Here is a 14,946-nt window from a genome sequence, read left to right as displayed (position 1 = left end):
TGTACGCTCTGGCTTGTACACTTAGGTGAATGGCACCACAACAGAAGCAGATGTTCATGCATTTTAATCTGAAATTGTGGCTTTTGTTTGTCTGGCTCCATCTCTCTTCATTTCCGTAATTACTGCTTCTGTGGAAAAGTCCATCTGAGAGCCAGGAACGTACTGAGACAGAATGGTGTTTCTCTCCCCCTTTCTCACTCTTTCTTTCTGATGGACAGACTCCATTTCACTTTTTGCCTGTAATTACTTGGGTTTGGCGGCCAGCGCTGTTGTCATTTTTCCAGAAATAACAAGTGAACAGAGGCCCTCTGTCCCAGGACTCACCTCTGACTGGCCGTCTATTTACCTTCACGGCACCGGGCTGAACTTAGGATGAAATTCACTTCACTGGTGTCCTTGTGATGGTTGAGACGCAGCTGCTTTACTGCCTCAAATGGAAGTACAAGCGAATACTTTTTATGTCACACTGTTATCACTGAGGATTTAATGTGTATTTTTATTCATTGACAGTGCTTGACAGCTGGGCATGCAGAGCATGTACTACTTGTTTATTAGCTTGTTGTTTATTAACTAATGGATGTTTGTGGATTTCATGAAGTCTTATTTATTATAATAGAAACATAGTATTTGACTTAGAATACTGAACGAGTGCTGGCATATATACATTAATTTATATAATGCTTCAAAAAAGATAAATATATATTGAAATTACAAGATTCTCTTTCACAATTCATATGTTTGAGTGATACATTTGAGTCTACCTGGTATTTGTGAGAGTAAATTAATAAGTGAATGAGGCTGTGTTTATGTGTTGCTCTGGCCTTGCTAGAAATGTGTAATTGTGGCTTTATGAAGAGGTGCCAAAGGCAATCTGACCTGAGGGTGCAGGTGATAATGGTCATTTCAGCAGAGATTTCTTTGTAATAAGACACTGTATGAGAAGTCAAAGGTGAAAAATCATAGTTATATTGTTTGGAGGGGAAAAGAAGGTGTGAGTTTGTGTGTGTGTGTGTGTACATGGGTATAAGAGTCTGAAGGAAATCATCATCCCTCAGTTCTTCAGCCTTGAAGTGTTGAGAATGTTGACTGTATCTTGCCCTTATTTGACAGTATCTGCTTCCTCTAGAGCCCACACCAGAAATACAAGTCTAACAAAACAGCACAAAACATTCAGAATGACCGGCAAGTGTCAGGGCTATGGTGTCCCCAGGAATCCGGCTCTGCCGGGGTCTGGCACCGAGTCGTCCGCAGCTGTCAGAGTCTTGTGCAGCAAAACGCCAGCACCAGATGAGCTTTGGTAACCTAACCTGGCCCTGGACGCTTTATGAGCCTGGGAACAATCCTGTGTTTTCTTTGAAATGCCTGACCCTACCCCCTGGGTGCTAGACACTAGTGTTATTCCAGTGCTACCCCAATGACTATTTTTTTTTCACTCCTCTTTTTTTAAACGACTGTGGCCAAAACATTATAGAAAATGCATTTTGACGTGTCTGCGGATCTTCTAATCCAAAAAGAATGCACGGAATGAGGTTGCTGTCTTTTTTCTCTTTCTCAGAGTTGCTTTAAGAGGTGTTTTGGTTGTGTTTTCACTGGTCCGGTCTAATGGCAGTGATATGTGAGTGCACAGTTTCTATCACAGTGGACACCAAGGACAAAATAAATAAAAATGTCAGATTCTGTCTTGTCATTTTAAACCTTTTATGAGCTCCTTGCTTCACTGAAAAAATATAGTCACAACAAAGACAGAAAAAATTTAGTTTTCAAAGAACAGTCAGGAGTGGATACTTAAAGTTACGGACTGCAGCTTTAAATTCATAGTAAAACTGACTAAAATAAAAGAACATGACATGGCGAAATACTGACTAAATTTAAAGGATATTTTCATCAAAATACAAAAACTATAACAGAAATTAACTGTTCACATGTATCACAGATTTTTTGTTTTAATCTTCACTTTAGAAGGCTGTGTAAAACAGTCTTTACATATATATTGGAGGCCAAAACGCAGACATATCCGTGTAGACGGGGCCTAAGCTCAAAGAATAAAGCCACAATTCTTATCTGTAGCTTCCCAGTCAAATCTGATATTACCATTGAGACAGGTGAGATTTTTATAATTTCCATCAGCGTTTTGAAGGGAACTTGAATAATGTCACTCTCTTTATTCCCATTGCCTGAATAGCGAGTGTGATTAGCTAATATAACAATTTGTTGGAGCTCTGAAACTAGCGACGGGTGACGAGACGTCTAATATCTGACATTTAGAGTTCTAAGGATCTCTGATTGGCACTTGATTAGGGCCTAATTCATGCCATTATCTCCTCCAGTAGAATTAGCTGGGTAGAAAATTGTGTGGTAAATCACAGGGGCTGGAAACAGGAGGGGTGGGGAGGAGCCAGGAAATAAGGCATGGATTCGGAATCAACACTTTCAGTTACCTAATCGTAAAGTTGACTTGCGGCCCAACAGAATAGCACGGGACCTCCAAGTGTTTGCCAACTTATTTGGCACTGAGGTGTTCCAATCCGTGTAGTTAATTTAGGACAATTTACAGAGTTCTTCTTCTTGCTTTCCTCCTCCAGAGTTTCTGTTTTTCACCCAGCCCACCCTAACCCACCCCGGTGTGCACTTAATGGCAGCTGCTCCCCCAGGCCTGAACTCCAAACCTCACCAGGGACGGAAAATAATTAGGGAGGGAAAATTGCGCCTGACACCATTTCTGAAAAGCAGGGTATTATAATGAAAGCAGAGCAAGGATCTTTGTGTCAGAGGGAAAAATTGAAAGGAAAGGAGTCGGAGAGAGAAAGACTTTGCGAGAAAGGCCTTTGGGAGGTTAGCGAGGCATTACTGTCTCGCTGCAGCGCTTGTGGGAAAACGTTAAAACTCATGCATGTGCCCAACAGGTACCTGACTTTTCTTCAGGCACCGTCTGCACTTCTGCAGGAGAAAGGAAAGGATATTGAGGTTGCAAGCTCCTACACACTGTGCAGTTTTGTTTTAGTCATTGTTTTTGATAAATATTTTTAACATGTCATCGTTTCATTAATTTTAGTCAGTTTCTTCTAACTACAATGGCATTTATTTGAGTCGATATATATATATATATGTATGTGTGTGTGTGTGTATATATATATATATATATATATATATGTATATGTGTGTGATTCAGTATGCTGGTGTAAATCATATTCTTTTTACATTTCTCTTCAAAAACATTTTGCAGTGTTTTTTTTTTCTCATAATTTTTTTCTTAAAATCGATTAATTATTGTCATGATTAATTTTTTTCATCTAGTCTTCATTATTATTGACAAAATCAATGCAGAACACCTTCAAAATGAATAACTCAACTGGCGCTGAGTCACACACGTCTTGAGTGGATCGATGCAACATTAGCGGTAATGGTGGAGGAGACTTGGAATGGCGATGGTGGACAACACCAGATGCTATGCTGCATAGTAGGAGAGCAGATAAATGACAGATCCGCTGTTGAAAGGTCCAGCAGGGGCATTGTGGCTTTTGAAGAGGAGTGAAATATTACACTGGGCGGCATAGTTACAGGATTACTACAGGCTGAAAGTGCTGTTTTTAGAGCCTCGGCAGCTGTCTTGAAAGCACGGGAAGCCAGGGACTGCAAATTTCTTTAATAGCCAAGCGATCAGTGTTTATACTGAAACATCAACTTGAGGAGACTGCACGAATATGCTTTTGGTGGGCTTTTATTTGATGACCCCGGTTGTGATGTCACTTTAATTTGCATAATAAGCCACAGAGCAGATGATGGCAACTAGCAGAAGCTAGCCGCCTTAAACTGCACTTAACGTGTCTTAAGTGAAACCAAGCAGCCAAATGTATGTTGCTTAAATGTATTGGTAAGACCATTAATTGTTAGTATTGCACCTGAAAGACACAAATAGCACACCATATCTCTTAATGACACATTCTCCGTTCAAAGGTGACAATAACACCACACTTAGCTAATGCCGAACAGAGGCAGCCTTTGTAAGTTCGCCAGCGTCGCAATCAGCAGGGAATTCTCCTTAAATCCTCCCCTGATTAGAAAATAAATTGACACCCCGGTTTGCATCTGGGTCACGCTTCTGCTGCGGCTCGGCTGAGACCTGCTTTCGGTGTTGTTAATTCATTTGTCATGAACAGAAATCATTGGAGTCGCTAGGGAACGATTGGGAACAGTAAGTCCTGCATTTGGAGCCCTACACAAATTCCCCTGGTTAGAAAGCAATGGTTATTGATTCCTGCAAAGAATTACATTGTTTTGTGCCATGAGTTGTTGTGTCTGACTAGAAAGTCGAGGAATCGGCTGACTGGACATGATTGCGCCCGGGATCCAGGCCTGGCCCCGTGGGCTCATTACCTGGGCTGGGTGGGAGAATAGGCTCTCTGCTCTGCTTTCTCATCTCAAAAGCCATTTTTTTTATCGGAATTCATCTCTAAATATACCTGCGGTGGGGGAGGTGGGAGGTTAGGGAGATTACAGTATTGAGCCGGCAGACGATTTCAGTTTTAGTGCCCAAAGCGATTTCAGATTGCCTTTCTTTAGAGATGTATGAATGCTGGTGCATTTTGATACCTTCGCTTAGCAGTGAAACAGGGAGCATGGGCTGCCACTCACACTGACGCTGGCATCACCTGATATGGCATCTGCTGTACCCAGCCTGCTGAACTCGTCTCCAAACTAATGGAGTGAAATTAAACCTGAGCTACTATGATGCAAGGCCACAGAAATCAGCTGAAGCCTCTCAACGCATCTAACAGGATTTGCTGTCACAGTGAGCTGAACTCCCAGATTACTTCTGAAAATCATTTCTTGCATCGTACAACAATTCAAACAGTTCAATATCCTCAGAAAGTCACGTAGGGGATTGGTGCCAAACAGACGTTTGGTTGCGAGGCGATAGACGCAAAGATATGTTGCTCTGAAGCTCTTGTATTGCAGATATTTTGTAATCGGGAACTCGTTTTAAACCCTGCAGTCCAGCAGCCTCTTGCCTAGAATATTGATGAGAGTCTAAAAACGCTGCTAATGTGAATGTCGTTGTGCATGTGGGTGATAGATAATCCCATGCAGGCGGACAAAAGACGAAAGTCCAGGGACTTGAGCCCAGTGAGAAGATGATGATGGTGATGAGGAGGAGGAGGAGGAGGAGGATTCTGCAGCAGCTGGTGTTCACCTAGAGTTCACCTAGCACCTGCTGGAGGTGATCTGAAGCTCCGTAAAGAACTAAATCTGCACTCTCTTACAACCACTCTCAATCTACCACCAATTCTGTGTGTGTTCTTCAACTTAAGACATTTTTATGCACCATATCTTGTATTCCACTCATCATTTTTCATCTCAGGCACAAAGTGTGACATTGAAAAAAATAAATCACTTGTAAAAAACGAAAACACACACAAAAAAACGTATTAAAAATATTTCCATCACTGTTAAATCACACAGTGATCGTTTGTTTGTTTGGTTATTTATTTGCTGGTTTATTTAAATGTATAATGTAATTTTATTGTGCTTTCAATGTAAAAACAAACATTTGATTTTAATCCAGCTCACCAAGGCTGGATTTATTTGATCAAACAAACAAACAGTAAAAATGTAAAATAATATTATTATTATTTATTTATTTTTTTCTATTTGAACATTTTAAAAAGTTATTTATTCCTGTGTTGGCAAAGTTGAATTTACAGAAGTCATTACTCCAGACTCACACGATCCTTCTTAAAGCAGAGCTGCTCATTTTACAGTGTAATATGCATTTTGCATCATTGAAATTGTTGTGTCTGTTTGTGGTCTATAATAATTTCTAAAAAAAAAAGACATTCAACCAAGTCACTGATGTCAGTGATAAACACAAACCAAGCAGCAAAAAATAAATAAAATGAAAACACTGTTTTAGGCTGATCCGAGTGAAGATGAAAGCCAGTATGGTATGCTTGGCGTGGGATTGTGAGGAAACAGAATAAATCAGCATTTGTGATGTTTCTTTGACTAGCTTGAGACATGCAGAGGGCAAAGATACGAGAGCTGCATAAGCATCAAATAATCAGACATTGGAAAGAAAGCTCAACATATGCTGAAACACATTTGATGTGTTCACCAGCAGCATCAGGTTAGATAATAATGGGCTTTGACAGGCTGTGAGGATTATGTGCTGATTGACTTGTATCACCTGATCCACTCCTTGGCCTCTAGCTCCAGATTTTGCTCAACAACTCTGTACAAACAGGAACCGTGGAAGTTCAGGCATTGAAGTTGAACTCTGACATAATTAAAGGGAGACGTTGTGCCTTGTACGTGGCGTAATATAAGAGCATGTAAGAGTATCTTACAGACTTGAGGTCTGTCTGTCTATCTGTCTGTCTATCTTTCTGTCTATCATAATCTTAATCATCTATAGTCTCAGCATCAGACATCACGCCTACGGACTGTTGGGTGACATTTAGCACTTGTCAGGATCAGCTAAACACGGTATTTTCAAATGTATGTGAAGTTCACAGCACCATTGTTGCCATTGTTGCAGTAAACTTGCACGACATTCTTGAATGAATTGCACGATATTCTGTTATTGTGGGGACATTAACTCTAAGTTTTTACACCCCTAAACATGACACTGAAGAAAACAAAGTGTGATTGGTTGCTTTACATGTCAGTCAGATGTCCTCTTGGGCGGTCCTTGCCCAATGAAAGCCACTATGGAGTCCAGACCTTCTGCCGTCAGTCTAAAGGTCTGGATACGCGAGACTAGTGGGTTGCAAACAAGGATCAGTTAACAGTCACAGACTGAACTGGGATGATCCATAACATCATGAGCTTCTCTTTTAACTGTCTTTAATGAAAAATAAACATTTTGTAAAGCGTTATTAATTATTACTTTTTAGTAAACACATCTTCACAAGCTTCTGCAAACAGGCTGCCATTACTGAGGGTACAACATGCATGCATGTTGTGAAGATTTATTCCATTCATCTGTTCAACATACTACATGGATTTATTGCCTTTAAACTGTGCTCGCAATCTGCAATAACATGCTCCACTTCCTGTAACACTCATCTCTCAAAGGCTGTGGTGTGCTTGACCAGGCATATTCACGAGAGGCGTGATTCACAGCCAAATGACTTTAAATGCTAACGCATAAGAGCTGTAATAATGTACTTTACATCCAGCAAAATATGCAGTTTTTATGGTGATGCCGTTTGCTGAGCTAGAGACTTTATGTGTAATGAACTTTCTTTACAGGGGCCTGTAATATACAATAGACAGTGTTTATTCATTCTGTGTTTAAAATTATACAATAGTTAGTTCTGGTCCTAGAATTTGATTGACTGACAGTGCTAACATACAGCACTGGGACTTTCTGCGACTCTATGAATAAGGGATTTTTTTTTTCTTCTGTAGGTTACATTGTTAGTAGGTGGCACCAAGTGATTCACTCATGAACAAAAAATGTGACTCGTTATAAGTGCGTAATTAAATCCCTCACTGAACGGATTCGTATAAAAATTATTATTCATTCATGAACTGAACAAGTGACTATCTTTATGAGTGAATCAATTTAATCATTCACTGAATCAATTTGTTAGGAATGGAACAAGTGACTCTCCATAAGTGAGTTATTGAATCAATCACAAAATACTGCTGCTTGGAGACGAAATGGTTAATGGTGTTTTTTTGCCATTGTTTGTAACTAATTTGTAACTAACAGAAGTTGACGATGCCATATTGTCTTGGAAATGTACGTTTCTCAATATTAACTTCTTTTTTTTATTCAGCTGTAGTATAATGAAAATGAATATTGTTGAAATTTAATGATGACTCCATGTGGTCCATGCTGAAATTCTCAGGAACTGTACATGTATTGAAAAAATACACAACTTCACAAAACTGCAGGACGTAAAGAAGTACGCCTACTCTGTCAACATGTCCAATGCAGTCTGATGGCATTTGATGTGGTAATTGTTAGGCTGTCTAAGGAACCGATTCTCTCATTGCAAGCTCTGTCACTGTCTTCATCTATTCGAACTGAGTGCTTTCTCAAAAGCCATCGGAATCTGTATCTGTCGACTTGCTGTCGCTCAGACCATTAAAGATGATTGATTGTGGTGGAAAAATCTTCTCACCAGCTGGTGTCTCCTTCAGAAAATTGTAAAAAAAAAAAAAAAAAAACCCTGTATGTAGTTTTTGTCAACTTAGGTAGTGTCTGATAAGAAAGAAAGGGAAAAAAAATAGTTTTTTTTTTTTTTTTGCCAAAGCTGTTCGCACTCATTTACAACGTCATTGTACAATGAATGAGCGAGTGGATCAGGTCGATCATGAAATTTAGCACGAGCAGCCTCTCTTCTGTAACAGCGGGCTGTCTGTCATCTTTATTGCCTCTCATCTGCTTGTGTCATTAGCGTACTGAGACTGATCTCCTTTATGACATGCTGTTCATCTCTGTGCAAACCAGATCAGTGGCAGCAGCTAAAACTTACATTTAGGTCACATGTATCACGACCTGTTGGCTGGGGCATTGAATCAATCACAGGTTCTGAAGCTGTTTTTAACGCACAAGTGATTTGTTTTCATGTGTTTAAAATCAACATGAACACCATTTTGAATTGTTAATGCATTTAACGACAATAATGTGACATTTCAGTGTGAAATATTAATTCTGTAACTAGATTTTTATTCTGTATGTAAACGTTTTTCATTAATACTTGAGGGGGCTTCAAGTGTTTGACTTTTTTTGCCTGATATTTTGTCTGCCATGCCAAAAATTAAAAGTCTGATTTCTTAGAAAGATAATAACACACCTATTCTCAAAATTTCATATGATTATAGATCATTCATCCAAACTGTGTTTGGTGCAGGAAAGTTATGTGTCAGAGTTACTTAGAATTTTTTCCCCCTAAAACACAAGTATTAAACCTCTATATGTAACTATAATAATGTAGGATTGGGCTGGATACGGTATGATTGGTTCATGAAAGGCTGAGTGTGATAAAATTGGTTAAAATATTTCCCCAATATCACAGCCTTGGTTATGCTAGCAGAACAAACGTTTCAGATGTGGAAGAATTTTGATTAAAGATTATGAAAACTTTTTTTTTTCTTTTTCTTTAGAATGATGTGTACAGTCGGTTTTAATTCCATATTCTCTTTATAATGATCTTCTTTGAGAATAGAGGTCAGGAGCTCTGCGTCTGTTAGAATAAGTCCTTCATTTCTGCTTACAAGCTCTTTTTCGGATTTATTTGTTTTCCTTATGACTGTACTTTTATGATGTTTCTTTGTGATTGATAATGGGTTGCTGGAGGTGTGTCATGGGCTTTTGAGGGAGGGAGACCATTTGGATTTCTATTTCTCTGCCTACTCATGTAAGCAGTACCATCAGTCAAAGGCATCCTGAGCTTAACCATGTGAAATTAAAACATCGGGAGGTGGGGATATCCAAGGGAGAGCAAAATAACACGGAAGACAAAAGCTTCAAGACATTAATTTTACACGAATCAACAGTGGTTGGGGACACGAGGTGGTTTAGCACTTTTTAGTATCAGTAGTTCAAGGGTCATGCCTTCATCTACAATGAGTTTTTTATTTATCTCTGTACATATAGTCTTGTGTGTATTATTTCCTATTTTAATACATTCATTAATAAGATTTTTAATATTCATTCACCTCATAATTTAAATGGTCATAATTTCTCTGTTGTTCAAAACCTGTATTTCTTGGAGCACAAAAGGAAAAATATTGAAGAATTTCAAACACCCCATAATCACAAAAAAGTTTAAACTAACACTATGAAATATCAACTAACTATATCATAAATCATAGCATCATAAAAAATAGATATGTTTTTTTCAATGAAAAAAAAAAAAGCTTTTAATATTTCAGCCAACATATCTGTTCTCGCTAGGTTATGTAATGCCAAGAATCTGGCAATACGATATGTGTAATGATACGGATACGATAAGGAAAAATAGTAAAGTGCTTGGTGAATTCTTTAGTATTCATCTAAACGCCGTTCTCAGCAGCGTGGATGGCGCTGGGATGTTTTTTGAGCTCTTTAGATTCAATGTGTTCCCTGAGTATTGGATTTTGGCACGGCTTATTTTTCAAACAACATGACTCTTGTTGATCTCCTTAAGTGCTTTCTTTATAGTGGAAGCCAAAATGAGTCCACACTTCACCTCTATACACTGCGGCGGGAGCTGGTATCATTATTTGGTCTTCCATTGGTGGTAACTAGTGAGCTGGGTTTGCCAATGCTAACGCTAGCGGTTCACCCTTGCACTTATGTCAGATCACGTTCAGAGATAAAAAGACTTCCATCTAACGATTGGGGTTTAAACTGAACAAAGCCATGAATCTTGGATGCAAACAAATAGATATATTGATACAGTGTTGCTAAACATAATATCACAATATTATCTTACACCCTTAGTTCTCACAGTGGTGTTGTTTCTCTCTTTCAGTGGATGGCTGCATACACAGAGCCGCGGGTCATCTCCTGTATGAAGAGTGCCACTCGTTAAATGGCTGTGACACTGGAAAAGCCAAGATCACCTGCGGCTACGACCTCCCCGCTAAATGTAAGTATCTGCATGTTGCCCTTATTCATTTTTTTACAGGTAACTGAAGACCACTATGTTCAGAAGCCAAGGGAACAGTAGTGCTCACAGAACTCCCTCAATGGATTTCTTACCTTGTTGTTCCTTTAAACAATAAGCATGAATACTAGAGAAGAGTCTAATGAGTGAGTGTTACCACGATTCAACTTTGTGATGTTCCTGCAGCAGAGCACCCGTTGTTTGCAGCGATGCACTTTGAGCGCGTATATGTGATTAATGGAGTGGTATTATTAGTGCGCTGATTATTATGATGACTTGCTGTGGTGTGCTTGGCTGGCTGAAGGGGCCATCTGTACTCCAACAAAGACATTAAGGGAACTATTAGTTTGTAATTTGATTGATATTTCATCCTTGATTTATTCCATTAGCTTATGGCATTCTCTGACTCATGTGAGTGATGATGAGCATCACGCTGGTAGCGGCTGGAAGACGGCGTCGCTACGAGGCGGCGTCACGGGATTTAGAATGCAGGAGGGTGTCTTGTGTCATGTCGTTTGCCTGCTGTGGTGAAGATGTGCTTAAAACATGAACAGACTCTAAACTATGGACTTCTCCTGAGGTGGTCTGATGTAGATATACAAGGTCATTACTCTGCTAAACACCATCAGATGCAGATTTGCAGGTCTTAAGATGGCTTGATATGGTTTAGCTGGTCTCCCAGCCTGGTTAAGATGGTGTTCTGTCATCTAGTTGATCGGTCAGTTGGTTTAGCTGGTCTCCCAGCCTTACCAGCTGACAAGTGCTCTTGAATTATTTGGTTTTGCTGGTCTTAGCTAATTTAACTTTTCTCCCAGCCTGATTAAGCTGGTTTAGTTGGTCAATGAGGATACTCGCCAAGATGGGCATTTTGACATAATTTTGCATGAATGTGTTCATTCAAGCACAAAAAGGTGAGAAAGAGAAGTGAATTCTGTGTCTTTATCTGCACTTTTATGTTTTTTTTTTTTTTAAACTAGTTTTTCCATGTTAACATGCATTAGTCTGATGTTTTAACCATTGCTAAATATGTTTACTTTTAAAAATGCATTCAGAGTCTTGCTTGTTTAATTTCATTGTGCTTACTCTAGTTTTTTTTTTTTTTTTTTTTCTGTAAGTGGAGATGGGGATATAACATTCCAGTCGTAACTGTTTTTTTTTTTTTTTCTTTCCTATTCTGTATCTAATATTTCTGCCATTGGGGCAGCTCAAATATCTTGCAAACATTGTTAAATGTTTTGTGTTCTGCCACCTGTTTTTTCTAACAAGGAGCCGATATTGACTAAATGAGTAGCTCTGTGGCTTTCTCTACTGTCCTTGATTTAATGTTATGTCACTTCTGAGCTAAAACAATTGAATTGGATGTAACAGCATCCAGCAACCTTGAAGCAATCTTTCAGACAGTGATGCCTGAGCTAAAGCTTTTTATAGGCTTATCGAATCCTGGATGGCTGGATGATGTGATTAATTAGTGCAAAGGCAGAATCTCGGCGAGAGGAACATACTGTATGTCTCCTCTTCAGCCCTTAGGAGATTCATCAGTCCTAAAAGCATCAAACGAGTAAGCTGCATTTTGTCTCTTTCTGCATCAACATCATGTCACTTCATTATTTCTCTGTCAAAGCCAACATCTCCTGGAAGTCTTCGTGCTCTGTCGCTTCTCTCTTCCTCTCTCTGTCTGTACACTCTACCCATCGTTCAGTTTTCTTGTCTTAAGCGTTTACTCTTTTGTGACTAATTTCCACCCACATACCCATTCTGAGACTGTCTGTGTTGTTCCTTTTTTTTTTCATGTCAGAATATGTTGTTGAGCGTCTTTATTCAGTTCTTGCAGAAAGTCTATCTTACAGCTTTGTTTGCAGTTTATAGAAATCATGTTTTACAAATAAGTCATACTGTGTCGCCAAGTGAAGTTGCGAGTGAAGTTGCTACCAGATTAGCATAATTAATTGTAGTCCATTGGTTCTCAGCTGGTTTTGCTCCAGGACAAAGATGTTATATTGGACGTCAAGTGGTGGCTCAACACAGTGCTAAAATTGTTTATTCTTCAAAAGAAACAAAAAGGTCCCTAGAATCATACATTAAAGATTACGATGAACAAAATAGGCCCAACAAAGGCAGCCAAAATGTACTAAAAATGTAGTAAAATTTACCATAAATTGAATATTGAATATATTACTGTATGGATTTTTAAAAATGACCTTTCATGTAGTGTGTAACATAGCTCTAAGTGAATGAAAAAATCCTGCAAAGTTTTAAATCTTAAAGTGCACCATATATAAAGTTATTGTCTTTCAAAAGTAAGAGTCGACACTGAGTCAATTAAATGAATCGTTTTTTAAACGAGTCATAAGCCGTTTTGTTGTGACGTCAAGACGAAACATTAGTATATTGCCCGCCCACTTATTGCACGCGCAGACACCAGGGAAAACTTGAACCTCAAACCTGCAGCTGATTCCTGTGGATACTGGATAGCATCATGTCGAGAAGACAGCGCTGTACTCTATAATGTGAAGGTTAAGCCAGTTTTTTTTTATTTTTCTTTTTTCACTGCCCAAGGACGAGCATGTGAAGAATTAGTGGTAAAAATTCATCTTTACCACAATATCACAGCAGTATAATCCTAAACTTTTGGTGTTTTCCCTTTATTTTACTGATGACTGCTTCTCAAATCTCAGAGTTCAATGCAGGATTCAGCAAACCGTTTTTACTCTTGAAAGATGGTGTTCAAAAAACGTAGTTTTGAGTTTTATATTGTGTCGGTCTCCTGCTAACTGGCTAACTCACATTATTACTGTCTAACAGAAATACTTCTGCTAATCAGTTGTGGACCACGATTACCTATAACTGTGTCTATTAATGCAGATTGTCTGTCATTCTCACTACTTTGAGGAAATATTTGTTTTACCAACGTTTATGTTACATCAGATCATTCACTCTAGAGCTCGGCTAATGTATATTGTATATGCACTGTTATTGATACAGTTTCCTCATGTTCACCGCAATATATTAGAACAATACTCAGTAAATAAATTAGTACAAGTAAAATAATCAGTTTGTTGATGGACATGCACTTGTTAATGCTGATGGTGAGGAATTACAGTTGCAACTTCTTATAATATACCTCAAACTGAGTGAGAAACACTGAGTCCTGCTCGAGTCGTCCTTGTGATGGAGGTTCGGGTTGAATAACTAGTTCTTCCAATGTTTCATTATCGGACTCGCGCTCGCATTGATATGGTCAAATCGACGTCATTGTTCATTACTGTGTTTAGTTTACAGTGTAGGAAGCCTCAGGACAGCTAACGTTGTTATAGCAATGGGCGTTTTTGTTTTCAACGCGCTGTACACGGTAGGCCAATCACAACAGACTGAGCTGTCTGGCCAATCAGAGCAAAGTATATCGCGAAAAGGAGGGATTTAGAGAGATTGATTCATCTTACGAGTCGTTTGAGGGTCATTGAAAATGTGATGATGTGCAAATGTATATTATGAGGAAATTAAACAGTTTTTTTTTTTACCTTCCATGAATGTAAACATGTTGTAGGAAACTCCACAACAACATCAGGAAACTTTAAAATAGCATAATAGGGGCCCTTTAATACTTTTTACATAATTTTTCTTTAATATTTTTATTTCATTATATTATTAATTAAAATAATGTTGGAAAAGACACTGTGCTCAATATTTTATTAGTATTAAGTAGGGATCGACCGATATGGATTTTTTAGTGCCGATGCCGAGACCGATTTTTTTTTCATCAGCCTTAGCCGATGACTGATACGGGCTGCCGATATTTGGAGCCGATACTGCTTTTGCTCACTCAATTTACATCATAAAAATGACACGATGATAACAAATGTTACAAGTCTCAATTTAAAAAAGGAACATTTATTGAACTTAAAAAAAAAACAATATTTGACAAATATTAAAAACATGTGAGGTAGAACAAGTAAAAAAAAAAAAAGTTCTATGCTGAAAATACTGAAAATAAATATTTAAGCATAATTCAAATTCTGAAAACAAATTCTGAAAATAAATATTTAAGCATAAATAAAATAATTACACTATTGCACACAGTAGCAACAAGCAAGCAGCATAATAAACGTCTGTCGTTGCTATGCAACCATGAACTACGCTCTCCATGATGACGAGGAAGTAAGGATTAATTTATTTCTAGCCCTTTACGACTACATATATTTATGGAGATGATAAATAAAAACCCGCCCTGTCCAGCTATGATCAGCTGTGCGGCCAAGCTTTCGATGTTGTCATGGAAAGGTCAGTTGTTTTTTGTCACATGACCTGCGTGCGCTTGCGGCATTCTGAAAAGTTTAGATGTTTT

The 14,946-nt window shown here is 38.5% G+C and overlaps 1 protein-coding gene across 1 annotated transcript in view; it reads left to right on the top strand.

Moving 5' to 3' along the window:
- The window catches only part of macrod2 (mono-ADP ribosylhydrolase 2), a 569,941-nt gene that overhangs the window by 197,395 nt on the left and 357,600 nt on the right, over positions 1 to 14,946 (top strand). The window contains exon 5 of the mRNA XM_079856275.1: positions 10,470 to 10,586. Within this exon, the coding sequence (XP_079712401.1) occupies positions 10,470 to 10,586 (117 nt within the window). The remainder of the gene's footprint in view (positions 1 to 10,469; positions 10,587 to 14,946) is intronic.

Source organism: Squalius cephalus (genome assembly GCF_949319135.1).
Source record: "Squalius cephalus genome assembly, chromosome: 21".
Classification (NCBI taxonomy): domain Eukaryota; kingdom Metazoa; phylum Chordata; class Actinopteri; order Cypriniformes; family Leuciscidae; genus Squalius; species Squalius cephalus.
This window is presented reverse-complemented; position numbering and strand designations above follow the sequence as displayed.